The sequence below is a fragment of the Stegodyphus dumicola genome, chromosome 9 (genome assembly GCF_044657685.1).
Source record: "Stegodyphus dumicola isolate Sdum_Otavi_A_Nest chromosome 9, ASM4465768v1".
Lineage (NCBI taxonomy): Eukaryota > Metazoa > Arthropoda > Arachnida > Araneae > Eresidae > Stegodyphus > Stegodyphus dumicola.
In genome coordinates, this window is record NC_140776.1 from 94,499,985 (window position 1) to 94,519,246 (window position 19,262).

The following is a 19,262-nucleotide window of genomic DNA, read 5'->3' on the forward strand; positions in this document are numbered from 1 at the left end:
ATAAATCAAGTAGTGTCATTGCTTAAAAACTGGACGTTTTTACGAGCTGATTAGATGCATGATTCCAAAACACTTAAAATAATTCTTTCAAAATCCTACTACAAACTGTGAGAAGCCATAGAACGCTCTGAAACAAAGAGTTTTGGGCAGGAACGTATAGCACGAGTGAAGCGTTGTGTACAAACGTGAAAGGAAACATAAGTTGTTTACTTACAGTATCGTTCACAATTGCTTCTTTACGGCAAAGCTTACCATTATTTCTCAAACTTCTAACTATCAGTTAATGCATATAAGCAAATATACTTATATGCATCTAATCAATCATTAGCAGTACTCCATCATGACAGCGTCGATGAAATCTCTAGATCCTCATAAGAACAGCTCATACTCCATTGGATTCTTGTCAAAGAAAACGATCATGTTACCCATAAAAACTAATCAAAACTTGCTAATTCGTGCGATCGGAGTGTGTCCATCATCATGGTCTACCACGGCCAATCCATCGTACCTGAAAAGTGGTAAACAGGTATTTGTGCACATCAGTGCCAAAATGCTGTGGCATTCCATCATGCTGAAGTCACAGACGATTACGAATAACCGTCAGAATATCTTGAAGCAAAATTTGATAAAATATTTTCCAGAAAAATACGGTAACATCTGCCATTGATTATTAGTAGATATATCCCAATTAGGGAATAGTTCACGAAATCTACCCGGTCAATCATTCTTAGAACGTATCTGAATGTGCAGCATAGAGTTTAAGGTTACCCACATACGATAACTGTGCATATTGAAAGTACATGTGTGTGCAAAAATCGTCTCATCTTTGAATAACACCTGAACTTGGAAATCCTTTAGACTGCAGTTTGCTGAAAACAATTAGTCGTAAAATCCAACACGCAGAAGGCAGAGGCTAGTCTTCCGTTTTGAGTTCTCTAGAAATAGAATGGATGTAATCATTCTTCGTTTAACACACTGCAAATAGTGGGTTGATTCACACATACAACATACAATATCCTCGCATTTATGTCATATCTGTCTCCCATAAAGTTCAAGATGAATTTGTAGAGACATTAGGTATTTTTTTGGAAGCAGGAGTTAAGAAAAATTAGCAGCGCCTTCGCCGGGAACCTAACCACGGACCTCTGGAATAAGCGCCCAGCGTGCAGACAACCACACCCTGAGGCGGGAGAAATACCTTATATACTCCCCTTTTAAAGGGCAACTGGGGTTTTTATCGCACCCAGTCGCCAAATTCTGGGTGAGGAGATCATCATCCAACACCCTTTTAGTTCGGGCGCCACTGTAGAGACATTAAGTACTTTTTTGAAAGCAGGAGTCATGAAAAATTAGCAACGCCTTCGCCGAGGATCGAACCACGGACCTCTGGAATAAGCGCCCAGCAGGCAGATCACCACACCAGAAAGGCATGCCAAGAAATCGGGAGAAATATCTTATAAATTCTTCCACGTCTGATCATCGTACAGCTCTCGAGGCCTCGGCCTTGGGCTGATGTTATTGTCAGACAAATGAGCATAAGTAAAACAGCTTTCGATTGTTTCTTGCCAGTTGACCGCAAAGATACCAGTTTAGAATGCTGAAGGTATAACTGCTCAAATATCTTGTGGTTCGACATTCTCCTATTAGGAAAACTTTCCTAGCACTTAGGCAGAGCTGTTCTGCCGTACCGTTTGCCAACCTGTATAACAGATAATGCATTCTTAAATAGGCATTCTTAAAATCTCCCATCACAGGCAACAGCACAATGGCAAATGGTGTGTTCCTTAGATGCATATCATGGTGAGAAGCGGCAAACCACCTCTTGTCCTCTATCGACAACAGTAGAAGCCAATCAGTCTATCGACTATCACAAGCATATGTATTATTTATGATCAATGAGCACAGTTTCGTGCAATTATTTTAATTTTAATACTGCTGTAAAGAAACGCTTATCAACAATGCTGTAAGTAAACAATTTATGTTTCTTTTATATCCTATTTCTCATATTTGTGCCTGAACACATTACTTTCGCCCATACAAAAACTGTTTGTTGTAGTGCTCTCTACCATTCTTTAAAGGTGTTCCCATTACTTCTGAATTGCCGTGTAAAGTAAAGTAATAAGTAAACATTAGATAGATTTAGACATTGACAGGCTTTTTATGTTAACTTTTGCACGTAATGTAAGTCATAATGAATATTAAAAGTGAAGAAAATTAAATCTTTGTTCTTTAACGATTTTAAGCAACGCTAATTCAACTAAAAAGTCCTAGTACAACCGAATTAAGTTCAACTCAAACACAATTCGTACTTGTATCAGGACTTCACGGCTTGTGTTTTAAGCATGGTAAGATTTCCAGCCTATGCAATGATTTGATTGAAACCAATATTTAAGATACGAATCATATAGCTAAAACATTGCATTCACATATGTAAAGAAAGCAAGAAAAAACTAACACCTTGCTAATACATTTCGATACTATCCAAAATACGTGAATTTATGATTGGACATCCCATTCAATAGATTCGAGAGTGCATTGATGCTGTATCTGCATAAATCTTACCCAAGTTGCCTTAATTTTCTATTTAGGGTACTGAACATATTTAAAAATTTAACAAAATAACAAAAAGGTTTAAAAAGTTAACAATAAATTCCAAAAGTTAACAAAGAAAGCTTTGATTTATGAAAACAAAATCTCCTTATGATTGTTACTATTGAAGAATAAATATTTTAAATCGAAATATTCGTAAAAAGGACAATTCTGTTGCTTAGATTAAAATAATTAATAAATGGAATTAGTTCGAAGTAATTTACTTATATCTAATGCATAATTTAGAACATAAATAATTGATCATAGAACAAAAAGCAAAATACGAATAATGGATGTAATATTGTCTCATTAATTGGACTCTAAGTTTAAATTAAATTTAATTAATAACTTTTTTTCATTTCATAGCTTGCTGGAGACCGTGCGCATGCGCAAAGCCGGCTATGCCCACCGCCAGGACTATGAATCCTTTTTGCAGCGTTACAAGATGCTTTCCATCCATACGTGGCCAGTCTGGACCGGCTTGCCAGTCGAAGGAGTCACCCACCTGCTGAGAGACCTGCCCGTCCATACCTCCGAATACAGTTTCGGCAGGACCAAGGTCTTCATAAAAAGTAGCAAGACTGTAAGAATTGAAGCGTTTTTTTATTCAAATAAATTTGCTCTAATTTAATATAAGGCAAATATGCTTCCCATGAATTCTTTTTAAATGGCTACTATTAAGGTTCTTATTAATTACTCACTCTTCAGGTAGAAAATCTCAAAAATTCATATAAACAAATTTAAAATGATCATTTTAACTATTTGATTGATATGATAGTGCACATTATTCTTTAAGGTAGGGCTTCACAAGCTTATTCATAATATTAATAATTAATTCATAATTCTAAATTAATTGGAATGAAAGGATAATTAATTACTTATATCCCGCTCTGAGAACTAATATTCTAACATATTGGCTGCGGTATACCACACCAAAAATCTACCTTCTGGTTCATCCACCAGCAGGTAAACAAGGAAATCTCTATGGCCCGACGCCAATCGCTTAGCTACCAAAGCATATAATTTTGTTCAACCTCTTCGCTCGTTTGTTGACATATATGAAGTATATAGCACTTCAGGTAATGGTTCCTGATCGCTTTCGTTGACAAGAATTACCAAAATGAGTTCTTCGAACTTCGGCATGTATAAGCAATACAGGTACGTTGGTTGTTATTAAAATCTAAGATTCGTCTGTAACTCGAATGCAATATTATGTTCTCCTCTGCAGATTTCGAAACTAGGGTTTTGAAGTTTAACGCCGCCAGTAAAATTGGAATGGAGCCATTTAATAATGTAGAAGTTGCCTCAGCCATGTTTATACATGTCCAGGACATGCTGTATCTGAAATCAGGCGAGGGTTGTCCTCGGATGACTATCATTCGAATAAAAGCCAACACAGTGGTTATTTTTAGATTTCTTTAGTATAACAATAAAGTTTGCGTGCAGACTATGAGATAATAGGCTCGTGTTCTATTCGATATTTGTTTTAAAAACTTTGGCACTTTTATATCATGTTTCCTTGAAACAGAGACATAGCGCTTCCTATGACCAACTAGGAGTTGGTCATAGTCAACCAAATACTTATAGTTCGTAGACTATAATTTCAATACAAGTTATGTGCATAACTATTAAAACCGTATGTACTGCTAGAAATATGGAGAATCACTTAGAATTGCTGAAATGTTTCTAAAACGTTACTTAAATGTTATAGAACCCAATGGAATGCTTATTTAAAAAATGAAAGTCGAAGTAAATTAAAAATTAAGAATATTAGTAATCACGAACAGCTATCACAACTACTAAAATCAGTAGCATTTAAAGAACCTTTGGAATGTTTTTAATTTCATTGGTGTTTATTATGTATTTTAGAATAACATGGACTCTCTAAACATAATAGACTACGACTACTTAGATATACCTTCTCTCTTAAATATGCATAAATTAGTTATTAATAAGGGAAAACTATAAATTGTAATATTTGTAGAATATTCTAAACTGTAATACCATCACAACTAGCACACATGTACTATATCAAGCATAATAGTATTTCAACGGCTTTTGTTTACATCATTTGGGAATGAAGAATTAAATATATTGTTATTTCATGTCAAAATACTTAAACTATGTATCGTAGAAATTATTTTCATATTTATCGATAAAGTTATTTTAATTGTTTATTATATTTCAACATAAAAAAATAATTTAGAAAGTTTTGTCAAACTTACTAACATAGCTCTCTTCCCTATTCAAAAATTTTATTATTAAGTGATAATTTTAAAGTTCGAAATTTAGTGAGGGTTGTTAAGTATACACACTCATGTGCAAAATTAGGAGAATTTTATATCTGTTTTTACAAAAAGGTATTGAACGAAATAATAATTACACCGCCGAAGAATTATCCAAATATTAAGAGTCGAATACGTAAGCTTACACACGAATATCTGCGGAGCTGTAATTGTGGAGAGGATATAAGCTCAAGAGGGGTTCTCGGAGATTTGTGTGCTCGTACTTCTTTACGACATTCTCCGTGTTTCTCGTAAAAGTTGGGTAAATTTTTAGAGAATCAGGGTAAAATTAGTAGCCCCGAAAGTATGGATGAACGCAATGAGATGGAGAATTGTGACAGGCCAATAGCAACCTGAATTCTAACAAGTGGCAACAAAACACAATGCATTGTCCAGTGTCTTTTGTGATTTACGGAAATAGTTTCAGAACATTGGCTGCATATCGAGAAGACTTGTACAAGGTCGACCAAGATCGACAACGACGAATGAGGATCGTTATTCGGCACTTTCAGCAGGCAACACTAGACTGCTACAGCTTCACAGCTCTCATCTGTGTAGTATGCTGCCATTGGAACCCGAGTTTCACGGTCTAGAGTTGCTCGAAAGCTTCGTGAGATAGGGCTGTATGCCAGAGCACCGGCTGTTTGCGTCCCGCTAATTGCAGCTCACAAGAGAGCGCATTTAGCTAGTGCAGCCAACATGCGCCTTGAATTAGACTTCAGTGGAACACCCTCCTTTTTACAGATGGGTCGATATTCAGCCTGGTCGCTGATTCTCGCCATACTTATATCTGTAGAGAGCCTGTAACAACACGATTCCATCCCTCCCTCATCAGTGAGAAGGATCATTACGGTGCTCGAGGTGAAATGGTTTGGGCAGGCGTTATGCGGATGGCCGCACGCCTCTGTTTGTGTTCCTCAAAGGCTTTCTAACTCCTATGACATATAGAGAACAGAGTTTAAAACCCTACATTCGAATTTCAGGCACGTAGCTGAACTTGGGTTCCCGTTGATTGACGACAACTCTCGCCCACATAGGGCTCAGTTGGCCGACTATTACCTCGAAAGTGAGGATATTCGCCACAGGGATTAGCCAGCCATATCTCCTGACCTATATAGCGTGTCTGATACGCTTTTGGGAGAGTCGTTTCATCTCGCCATCCCCAACCGAGAATTATGCTGGACTTTAAAATTGTCTTGCTGCAGGAATGGGCTCGACTGCCACAGAGACTCGTCAGCTGCCTTCTGTCCTGTATGCTGTTACGCTGAGTAACCTGTCTGGCTGTGGGAGGGTTGAACATCCCAGAACTATGAGCTCTGTTGATAATCGTACATAAAATGACTTTTGAATGGTACATCTCTTTCTGTTTTTTAAATGTATAATCGTACCAAATTTCATTAAAACTGTCCATTCGTTTTTTAGAAATTTGACGTAATGTGCAAACTCTCTTAAAATGCATTATGAAAGAATTGATTTCTTTCTCCTTACTTTTTAAATGAGATTAAGAAAAAGTTATAGCTAAATACTCTTGAAGCCATTTTCTGTATCTGAATAGATATAAAAGTTTATTTTCTTTGAGAGGTTATTTCGTCTCTTAATTACATGAACAGTATTAAGCAAACTGCAAATTTCCTTCCTCATTTTAATTCTTATAACAAATGCATCTCATAACACAAGTAATGCGTCTCAGACAGCTAGGGAAAGAAATTCACGAGGAAGTTTTATATTATTTAGATCAATAATCAAGTTTTGTATATGTAAGATAGTTAAAATACGTTTTCCAAATGATTGAAGCATAATAATTCTAGACTTTTGTTAATTGCAGAAAACGTTTCAGTGAAGCTAAAATCGTATTCTATATACTTTTGTTCCCGGCATGCATTAATCCTTTCTGTAAATAATACCTTTCTGGTATTTTATGCGAATTTCAGGTATTTAAGGATGGGCCATGAGGCGTTTGTTTGTCTATAAATATCAATCTGATGTCTGCATGCTTCACACAATTTCGCGTGACTCGTTTTATTTATATAAAATTTGTAAATAAGGCTAAACATTTCTTCAATTTGAATTTTTAATGCTTGTCTGCATTAACCCCTTCAGCTCAGCCCTGGACGTTTTGAGGCGAAAACAAAAATTTGCTATAGATTTTAGAAGAACTCCCTTGCAACATATTAACAAGTTCCTACTTCTTGTAGAAACTACGATGTCGTGGCAATTGCGACCATCAAGTCGACAAGAAAAACACATATGGACAAGCTCCAGATAACGGCTCCGATGGCATGTAGTAAAACAGTCTCTACTACCGATAAAATAGACCTCTACAAATGAAAGTGGCAAACGGCCAACAGCAAGCCCGAAAGTGTTAAAGTAAAGCTCCACCACTGGCTGAGTCCCACCATCCGCTGAATGCCGGAAGTTTGGATCGGGTTAGATCCCAGACAAACGGCTGGGCTGCATGGTTAGTTTTCATGGCTTCCCCATGTGTAAGGTGAATACGAGCCTGTTACTGTTAGAAAACCCTCCGCTAAGATGTTCCTCCTCCTCCATAGCCTTCATATACTTTTTCATATTCCAATAACCATTAAAAAATTTGACTCTTAAATGCTTACATCTTTATTGTACGATGCTTTGGTTATAAAAATTTATTCCATAGTTTTCCTTTTCCTTTGAAAAAAATAAACAAAATTTCATCCGAAATTCATTATCTGACAATAAAATTTCTTATACCTAGCATTTTTTGTGCTTTCCTTAGCTGTACGAACTGGAACAATACCGGCAGGAGAGCTTGCACGAGCTGGCTACTCTGATTCAGAAGGTGTTTCGAGGTTGGGTTCACAGAAGACTATTCCTGCAGATGAGGAGGAGCCAAATAATGCTAGCCACAAACTATCAAGCGTGGAAGGTAGGTAATCCATTTATCATTCATCACTTAAAATAATCACCTGAACGAAATTTTACTTTATTCATTGGCACTGCTTTTGAGTGTTTGTAGTAGGTTCAAGCACCTTACATTTGATGGAATCCACTCCGCTCACTCTGCATGTTTTGTAGCACAATCATATTTTACTCTAAATTCATAAATGTTTACTCCCAGTTTTACAAAATTTCAAATTATTTGGGAAATTTCACTTCCTTAAGTAATGGAGGAAATGCAGAAATTTCTGTTTTTGCAGCTGCAACTCCTTTCAAAAGCTAACAAAAATTATTTTAGAAAGAACCATTAGTTAACTTAAAATCATAAGACACCAAAAATGGGAGAAATTACATTGCTCAAGGTTTCGATAAAGATTAATTATTTTGTATATAAGAAATATCCATATTTTTTTATTTAAAAATGGTAAAGGTTTCTGTTTTTAATCTTAAGTTTTCCAGTAACATATTGATATTTTCTGATTTCTGCCTAAGAAACATTAAATACTCTTTACCAATCGGAATGTTTCCTTAATCAGCAATAATAGGAGTATTTTTGTTATAAAAGTTATAAAAGTATTTTATAACTATTCTTTACCTTCTAAATTATGAGTAAATGAAAACCTAGATTAACATTGCTGTTAATTTCTTCTTCCATCCAAATTTAAGTCTGAAATGACGTTAGCGCACAAACTGATCGCTGAATATCTCTCCAGATGTTCTTAGTTAATAGACAGTTCGGCAATGCTAAACTATTGCATTTGATGTCACAAATGTAAATTCAGAAATTTTAAACTGTTTTTACGGAATAAATATAAACTACATTTCGATACATTTTAATTATATTCCAATAAAACTAAGATGGTATTTGAATGGAGCAAACAAATTGTACTTGAAACGTGCTATGAAAACATTTTTTTTTTTTTTTTTTTTTTTTTTTTTGTGAGAATTCATTATGATACGGTATTTAAATCCTTTAGAAAATGTGGAAGAAAAAATTACTGAAGAATGTTGATCAAACCCTTTGCTTTGCTTATGTCTTTAGTCTGCATGGAATTAGTTAATATCCAAAATGTAGCTAGCATTCTTGTTTAGATGCTGTAGTGCATGAGAGTGAAAGGTTTATCTGAATGCTTTGCAAAACGGCGACGCTTAACCATTGACTGCTTTAGAATTTACATATGAATAATAACAAAAATTAAATTAATGCAATTTCTGAAAATCTAGGTTGAAACACAATACATATTTAGACCAGGCAGCAGCTTCCTAAATCATTCAACAGTCCTGTATTTCTTTGCTTGAATAAGAAAAGATTTCCAAAGCATTTTACACGAAAACTGTTACTTAAAATTTATGAATATTACGTGCCCTTCAAAATGTACATTATGAAATCATTTTTATAACATATTATACATATTTTTATAAATATACTTGTAAATTTCACAGTATATTTATAGCTATATATTTATGATAGACAGATGATCAGTAAGCTTTATTATTTATTAAAAGAATTTTTTAATTACAAACTTTCTCAATTACAAACTTTTCAAACAAAATCAAAATCTTTTAAATTTGAAAAATCTCCTTTAAAAAAATGTCAAATTTGAACTGAACAATTATTTGCATTCGGAAACAACGCAACGTTTGCGGAACATGATACTAATAAAAGCAAGCATGAGAGATATCCAGATATTTATAAATCATGAAAATTATCTGCTTTTAACCTCTTTTGCTCTTTCCTTGATAAGATAATATCATCAAAATTAATTCTTGTCTAACTTTGGTGGTACTACAAAATGAAAAACCCTTAGTCATTAGGCCTGTATTAAAGAAAAAGGGAGTAGACGCACATGATCAGATTGTCAATCACATAAGTACAAGAAGTATTACCAGTAACTTTACGAACAATTGCAAGATATTAGAATCACACAACATATTGTAAAAGTAATACATAGCCTGACCTTATTAATCTTTTAAATTATTAAACATTGTATTGTACTAATGGATCTGTCTGTAAATTAGCAGGCTCGCCAATGGACGAGTGGCCAAAGTCACAAAGAGCTGATAATTTGTCGTAGGCTCCATTTTCAATAGCTGAGTGGATTAGCTGCAGAGTCTTTCGTTCTGCACTCTATTATATAATGTAAATATGAAACAGATCGTTAGATATTCCTCCCCCAAGCATTAGCTCTTAGAGACCCACCATCGGCCGAGTAGTAAAACCGCTGAGCATTGGTAGTTCCGATCTGGTTTCTAATCCTGGCGAACGGGCTGGCTTCGGGGGTTTTTCGTGGTTTCTCCAACATGCAATGTGTATATGAGCTAGGTTTTCTTAGAAAGTCCTCCAAAAAGGCATCCCTCACCTTAGGCAGATAACCCTAGTGTGCTTTACCATCATAAACTAAAACAAACCACATCAAACCATTATCGCTTAGGTAGATAATTCACGAGGCTTTGATGACATTATTTAAATTGCCAGATGATCACTACATTAATGATTATCAATTAAAGACGTAGACTCTGAAATCTATCCTGATTTAACTTAAATAATAGACCTTAGAAACCAGTTTTTCGTCTTAACTAAATTCATAAGTAGAGAACTTCTAGTGAACTCTTTTACTAACTAAAATTCTACATATATATATTTTGTAATTACTACAACTAAACCATAAAAAATAGAGAATGTGTGAAAATCAAAAGTAACAAATACCCTGCAATACGTAAAACTTAATTTGCATGATGTTTGCAAATAAATTAAAATACAAATTACAATTGCATAACAGTTATATATGAAACAATAAAATTTAGTGTGACACTTTGCCCTTCGACGTTCAATTCTCCATTCCAGCAACCGAAACTATCATTTTACAGTATTTCTTTATAGAATAACCTCGCTTAACAAGTTTAGAGCTTTCTAAAATTTGAAATGATCTGCTGGTCAGCAGATTAAAGTAAAGGAATGGTACTGGGAGGCAGGAAATGGATCTTGGTGAATTAAAATTATTCAAGGTGGTATTCTTCTGGGCTTCTAGGATATGTTGGAGCGTTGTCAATAACAAGCAAAGCATGGAGTGGTAAACGAGCAACTGTGTAATTTTTAAATCGCCACTTGCATTTGCAACAATTGGAGACGGTCTTTCATTGGCTTGTGGCCCCGCTATGCTATTCTTTTGCTATAATATGAGTTTTATTTGGCAGCTTTTACCAGAATAGACCAGTCTCATTACAATTAAAAGCCTGCTGCGGCAGATAATCCTCAGATTTCACAAGCTTCTGAAATGTGTCGATGAAGATTTCGGCTACCTTTATGGACCTTAATATTTTTCCGTGCCTCACAACACTGAGGATGCTGGTTCTTCTTTTAAACCTTTTCAAACTATCATCGGTTTGCTTTGAATGCTTCTCCTTTTTCCAGTCTCTTGAATCTTGTCCTTGTTTTTGAGATTAGTGGGCAAATCTTGTACACCGGTTGTATGTTTTTGCTAGGTCAGCCACGCTTTTACCTCGTTCTCGCTTCTCAAAGATTTAGCGTTTGAAGACCACGGTAATTTTTCTTGCCTTACCTCTGCATTTTTGCGGCATTTTCTTTGGTGGAAACATGTAAGCATGCTTAAATTTTCACTAAAATACACAATAATGTGTCTGAATACAACTTTCAGAAGCGATAATAAGATGTTAGCTGAACGACTACTAAACTCAGACTGATAATCGAGATGCAGGCAGGATTCTGACATTACGATGTCTCTACGTCTCTTGCTCATCGAAACATTGCTCGTTGATAGTGTTATTTTATCCATATTGTTTTGCTCGTTCCTTGAATGAGAAGGGCTCAAATCTTGCATAACATGTAAGGTTTGACTGTAGAGAATAATGTAAATGGAATAAAATTATTTTGTACATTTAAAATAAAATAACTATTATTTTTCTTAAAAAACCAATTAAGAACTCTAGAGACAAAAGTTTTTGCTAGAAATTTTATGTAATATGGCAATATAAATATTCTATTCATGTCGCAAATATTTCAGGGGCGTAGCTAGAGTTTCCAACGCCCGGGGACAACTGAAGAATTTGCGCCCCTTTCTGTATGCCAAGAATGGAAAACATTTCATTAAAAAATTTCGTAGCATCAATTTGGCGCCCTTTGGATGCTGCGCCCGGGGACAGATGTCCCTTCTTGCCCCACCTTCTACGCCACTGAAATATTTACATATGTTCCAAGTATAAGCCTGCTTTCAGACCGCGTGAGTTAAGATGATAATCGAGTTCTTATCATACATTTTGCAACAAACCCATATCAGTTTTTTCGAGATGGATGGCATAAATATACTATAGTAACTCTGTTAGATCCTGATGTAAGATTAGCCACATACAAACTGGGCATGAGCATTATAAAAAAATTCTTGTGTACTGTCATCTGATATTGCGAACTATTAGAGAAATGGAAAGTTATTGACCTTATTAAAATTACTTCATTTTCCATCGCATGATTTTTATACACGATGATTCAAAACTAGAGGAACAAACTTCTAGGACGGATGGGGTACAAGTCAACGACTCAAAATCCCACAATAATGCAGGGATGTAAATGTAATCCTAATGAAACAGGGGGTTTTTAGAAGCTGCCACAGGAAAATCATCGATAGCCACCCGCACAGGAGTTAGAATAGAAAATACTAATACATCGTGATCTCGAATCGATATTTAAAGACTAAGTCATGGCTTTCCTGAAGATGAAATTGCCTGACGTTTCGAAAAGTGTGAAGTACATGGAATCTCGTACGTTTTCTGCCATCTGTCGGAAATTCGCGGTAGTCAGGAAAATGAGCCATTTTAAAACTTCCAATGCATTTCAAAACATCCGAAATTCCATGCCTTACGCTATATTGTGAAGTGTCAGGGACCTTCATTATCAGGAAAGTCAGGACTTATGTTTAAGGTCTTTAAATGTCAGTTTGCTATCACGATTGAATTCTCACATTTTTTCCCTGTACTTCTGGTCAACTGGAGGATAAAAAAGATGCAAGCATGACAATCCAATAATGTATTGAAAAAGTCCGATTTTGTGTCAAAATACCTATACTATAACAATGCTATATATATACCTAATACATATCCTAAGTCGCGCTTTCGAGACATGAAAAACCCAAATTGAATTTCGTCAATCGGCCCAGTAGAACGGGAAATACAGAACTGTGCCATTTTTAGTCCAAAGGGACAATTTGCCCAGAAGAACTATTAATTTCGTTTTGGCATTTTGTGTTGATTCACTATAAATGTCGGTTCACTTTTCAAATTGTTGCCACCAAGCATTATCTCCCTGTGTTATATTTAAAGAAATTAAATAATCAAGAATCTGTATAAATGTATGTATATATCTCGAATTGTGATAAAACAACGGTACCTAGAGCCATCAAATTTTGAATAACGTAATCTTCGACTGAATATGAGCATCTGGGAGCTCTAATTTGGAATTTGAAATTTGTTTTATTATCTATTTCATATTTTGTAAAGCCTTTATGAATTTTTTATTAAGAAACTCAACCATTTTAAAGCGAGCTATGGCAACACTGTACAGGAAAAAAAAAATTTTATCTCCAGCGCTCGAGTCTGTGTATCGGGAATTCTGAAGATATGCTCATTTAAAAATTATTTTGTGCTATTGCTGTTGAATTGAATGGTTTAAGTGCGAGGGACATGATATTTAATTTTAAAATGTCCCTTTATGTGTAATGTAAAATCTGAAAGCTCTTAAATTTTTATTTATTTATTTATTTTGCGCAGTGTACAGATATAGGATTGCAATTATAGGCATCTATAGATACCTTTTTCGAATTTTTATACATTTTATTTATTATTTCCTTAATTTGTTTATTGTGTTTGCTTATTTTAATAATTTACATTTATTGCCCATATTTTTATTTGTAGTCTAGAACATATTTGAAGTGTTTGTATAAGAATTTGTTGCGAATTACAGGTGATCTGTTAAAACATTTTATTATTATTGTATTACTATGCAATGTATATTTATGAATGAGAATATAAAAAATCAGAATTCTTTAAACACAGCTTTCAAATTTCACATTTTTTTCCTCTTCATTCAAAATAATATTTTATTTGAGTACGATACATAAAAGGAATGCAGCATAAAGAATGTTATTCCTTGGCTTTTGTTATTCCATGTCGAGAAACCCTGGACTGTTTTCTCATTTAGCCGCATGAGTCGAGCTGTCAATGGTGAAGCGTCGCGTATATGAGCGCATGAATGGTGCGTGTTTGTAAATGGCTTCAAAGTGCAATGTGGTGTTTGTTTTACTGTCTTGATAAAAGTTTTCCGTGGACGTTGAAGAGGGCGGAAGTTCGTGCCTGGATCGCAGTGGACCGACGACCTTATGGGCCTTCTACGTCATCTGGGGCGCCTACCTAGGCTGGAAGGTGAGATCCTCCACCACAATACGACATACCATCTCTTCGTTATTTATCTTCTGAAAATTCTGTATTGAAGGTTTTACCTTTTTTTCCTTTTTTTATTACACAAAGGAATTTTAAAGTTAACACCGGATATACTAGCTCAAGAATTGGCACATCACATAAGTCCTTAATTTTGAAGGTATTTGCTTCGTTTAGCTTCTTCAGTTTCGTGCGCGAATTTTATTTTCGGATGTTGACCGAAAAGATCCAAGAAATTTCAAACTATACAAATTTGGAAGAAAAAGTGTATTTAAAGAAATTTTTTGCCAATACTTTTAGACTTTATCGTCGTTTAAAATTAAAAGTTATTTTATTTGTTCAGGAAATTGTATGTGTTCGAGAAATTGTTTTTTATTCTATTATATCATTACTAAGAAAATTATATTAAAAAATCTAAAAATGTTTGATTTTAAAACATATTTTATTTGGTTGTTATTGTGATATTGTCATTGAGGAAACATTTTAATATGAAGCCTGATGAAACTTAAATATACTTTTCTTGCGAGAACGTGTTACTGTAGAGATATTACTTAGCAGTGGTGAAAGTGACTAAGCACATTAAATAGATCAGTTTTTCAAATTAATGCAGTCTCATATCAGTTATAGCATAGGTTTCAAGCTGAAGAACCCGAGCTGTTTAATTCACTTTTATGATTTTTTTTTCCTATTTTCTGATAAAAAGGAGATAGAAGTCCCATAATTTATGTCCATATGGTAGTAGTATAATCGTTGAGCATCAGACTGAAGTTCTCCTTTCAGTAGTTAGACATTACTCCTCATCAGTAATTAGACATTAGTATTTCAGTGAATCTGCTGGCTTCAAGGGAGTTTTGTAGTTTTCCCATGTTAACACAAAGAAAAGCTATATTCTCTTAAATATCCCTGAAGGTATTCTTCCCTTTAGCTAAATGTTCCTTGCGAGCTTTAGAATAATCCAAATAATCAAAATCCCTCCATACATGATTATTTGCTTTATTGATGTCAGTAGAGAAGTAAGAATGTTACAATACCAGCATTATTTCTCTTCTTATTCATTAGCTGAGGCATATTTTTCAGTCCAAAAATCCTTTTCAAAGATTGCCCCTCCTTTGATCCATTATCAAGAAAGATTACTAATAATACTGTAGAGATCTTATTCTGCTGTTTGTCTAGACGTTGTAGAACTTGACTGTATTGTTTGTTTGGATACTCTTCTCCATGCAAATACTGAGTATTTGGCACAAGAATAAGCTGCTTCTCTATACTTGTATAATAGGCTTCTTTTAAGGGAAGTCTTGGTTTCGAGGAGCTATAAGTTCTAGTAACTTCTCACATATTGCAGCACAATGAAGGCATACCAATCATGTGCTCCACTTCGTCGCAGTAGCATACTTTCAGGTGTTATTTTTCATCGCTATAACGCACATTAGCTAATCTCTGTAAGCTATTTAAGTATAATTTTGATTATTACTGTCCACACATTTCTGCCCCGTTAATAATATGCAAGACATTATCGGTATAAATTGAATTCCTCTATTATACGGCTTATAAGCAAATTGTGGACCAAGTCGCTATCGCATGTTCATCCTCAAGAAATGATTCGATGCCATACATATTCAGCAAGGATTACATCGCTGATGCAGTACTTACGCATTCTTTCGTTTACAGGCCAAATTACTTCATATATTGGCCGTATAATGATTTTAAAACTTCATATTTAAAACTTATCGCAAGCTAATATATATGCTTTTCATCTAATTTACACTTTTTCAATGTATGGCCTATTTTCTGCCGAGCAGTACCTATCAAGCAATCCAATGCTAATACAAGCAATACCTGTCAAGCGATACAATGATTAATGTACTTTTCATCATTTAAATTACTACACCTTACAGCAAGCGAACAACAAATCTGAAATATGGATGAGAGATAAATTTTGGTAGTATATGTAAATGATTAGCATTTCACGGCTTGTGCACATTGCGGGTAAGAGAAATTATATTTTGAAACAATATAAAAAGGCAGAATGAAATGCCGATTTTTAATTCAGAAATTGCCTTCACTCGAGACTTTTTGTTTTGTTTATGGGAGGGTTATGCCGTGGGTGAGAAGAAGAAACTCATAACATTATGATTTGGAATTCAGTTGTGGAAGAGAATTGTAACCTACCAAGGTTAATGACTACTCTGCCGTACCCTGCCTGGTTGTTCTTGTTGATCGAGATCCAATAACTTTTAAAAGGATTTGAAATCGGTGACTGCAAGAAAATGATGTACGGAATATCAAAAACCCCCACTCACTAGTCCTGAGACGTTAGAGATGTTGTCGCTCATCGCAGTTAAGAATTGTACAGCAAAGTAAAATACTCTGCGTCAAGAAATTTTGGTGTGTAATGAAGCACCAGGTACTCACAGGTACAATGCGAAGACGTCTGCAACTCTACGGACTGTCAGCAACAAGACAAATTTGTTGGCTTTCCTTGATGCTACAGCACAGGAGTCAGAGTCTACAGTGTGATGCATTCATCGATATACATGGACAAGATGCCTTTTCTGAAGGCTCTTGTTTTTATTTATAACATCATGGCTGGCATATCCGTGTGTGGAGGCACAGAAGGGGCTGAACATTTGAATCTCGCATTTTTACCATCATACCGGCTTAGCACTTGTATTCATAGTGATTGATAGTATGGGGTTCCCAGCTGAAAGTTAATTACAAATCTACTGCCATTTCTGGAATACTGGAATGCTATTGGGTACCCGAGCATTCACCTCCAGCTCGTACATCCATAACTTTGACCAGTTATCATTGCACTACTGAGCGCCACCTGAAATAACCACTGACCTGACTTTGTTATAAAAGTCGTACAGTGTTAATAGTTATCCTGGCAGAAGGGAATATTTCCTCCGTGTAAAAATATAAATATAAATATTGCATGGGCATACAAGGCCTGTGTATAAGCATAGATATGTTGATTACTACATAAAATTATGACAGCTATGTGTACATTTAAACATTATCTGAATTCATATTTACAATACTTTTACTGAGATAATCAAAGTAAACTTGTATTTCATTTACATATTGACTGAATTTTAAATATCGTTTAAACTACCCATTGCACTACTGAGGATTTTATGACCTGGTTCTCTGGGGGTGTCTTTCGCCCTGCCTTTCGACAGGAGAATGAGATACCGCATGTAGCCTACGATATCCTGCGTTTTCTCAATACGCAGACTACGACAGCACTTAGAATGCAAGACAACGAAGGTTTAAGCAAATGGATGATACAGATACTGTCGCGCGATGCTGCAGTGTAGCATCATAAAGCAGCTCCGAGCTATCATTCTGAAACATTTTCACACAGTTATTATTTTGATACATAAACGCTTGTTTTGTAACAGTTATTGCTCACCTATTTTTGGTCTTGTTCAAAGGTACTTGAAAGTTTTGTTGATCTTAAGTTTTTAAAGTTCTAACGAAAAATCCTCCTGAACTCGAATTTCTCCATAGTTTGTCTAATACCGACTTCATTCTTAGCCGATGAGTTCCCTAAATCTATCATTAGCTGAAAACATACGGTCATTAATTGCAGAGAGACTGGCATGATATCGCCTGCCGCCGAGTACGATAGATGACTTCTAGCATAGAGCAAAGCCGTGTGAATAGCGGTATCTATAAATTTCATCCAACGTCTGTTCAACTACATGCTCAGCTATATAACAGCTGCTGTTATTGTTAGAGACGGATGCCCGGGGTCCTAATTTCTGTCTGTTTTGTTTCTGAAAACTCCCTAAAATTTTAGCCAAGTCATTTTTCCACTTTAATGTTTTTGTAAAATAAATATAGTTTTGTTAACTGCTTTCCTTCATGGCGCAGCAGTTTTAATTACCAACTCTTCAGTACATGCCGCCCATGCGGTAAAGGGGTTAGTGACTCTGACTGCCGTAGCGAAGGACCCGGTTCGAATCCCGGAGAAGGCACGGATGTAAATTGTCTGTCCCTTCATAGGAGGTAACAGTGGTCGCCTACAAGGTACCACCATGATAAAATGACTACAACTTCTGGCCTTAGTAGTGGTCAAAGCCTGAAATGGCTAATGCCATCTTTTTGAAAAAAAACTGTTCAGTACTTATTTGCACAGTTTATAACAAACTTCGAAATATCAGCAAACTATATATTAGAGGAACTCTAATACTTTGCAGCAAGAAAACCGGCATGCGCAATTCAAAAGCTTCTGTTTTAATGTAAATGTATGAAACCTTCTAACTTATTATAGATATATGTATGAGAAGCAGGCCAATTTAAACTACACATCATTCAAGCTTAGAATGGCTTCGATTTCAAGTAAAAAGCTTTTCGCATTTCGTAAAATGATATAAGGTCGATTTTCTTCTTCATGGAGAAAAATGCAATGTCGGGTTATACCACTACTCAGTTAGATATCAAATTCTTTAGATTGCCTATTTCCAAGCTTAAATTATAAATAAGGTCTAGAAATGTTTTATTAAAAATAGATTTCGAGTACATATGTTGATCTCTGATAATGAATTCCTCTTAGTGAAATCTCTTTCTTTCTTTTTAAATAATGAATTTTTCTTCTTAGAAATATAATTATTTGTTTGATGCAACATTAGTATAAATGCAGGTTATTTCCTGATTATCATATGTTATTTTCTGAAAAAAATATTTTTTATTTCTCATTTAATTAAATTAGGCTATTTGTGAACGTTATTGCAAAAAGTTTCTTGAATTTAAAAAGACTAATGAATTATTTCTCCTAATTTCTAGGTTTTTAGTATCACTTTATGAAATAAATGTAATTTATTTAATATTCCTATTGGTATGCAAATTTGGAGTCCTACTTAATATTTAATTTCACGAACGTAAAATATATATATATATATATATATATATATATATATATATGTTTCTTGACTTGTTTCAAATGTTACTCCAGCTTTCAAAAAAGAAGTACGCAAAGAAGATTGCTTACAATGCATATGAGTTACCATTTTTATATTATAAAAT

General features: G+C 34.8%; 1 protein-coding gene across 2 annotated transcripts in view; it reads left to right on the forward strand.

Moving 5' to 3' along the window:
• Nucleotides 1-19,262, forward strand: part of Myo95E (Myosin 95E) — a 111,346-nt gene that overhangs the window by 54,665 nt on the left and 37,419 nt on the right. For both annotated transcript variants that reach the window (XM_035349909.2, XM_085823777.1), the window contains 2 exons: nucleotides 2,956-3,172; nucleotides 7,627-7,776. In XM_035349909.2, coding sequence (XP_035205800.1) covers nucleotides 2,956-3,172; nucleotides 7,627-7,776 — 367 coding nt within the window. The remainder of the gene's footprint in view (nucleotides 1-2,955; nucleotides 3,173-7,626; nucleotides 7,777-19,262) is intronic.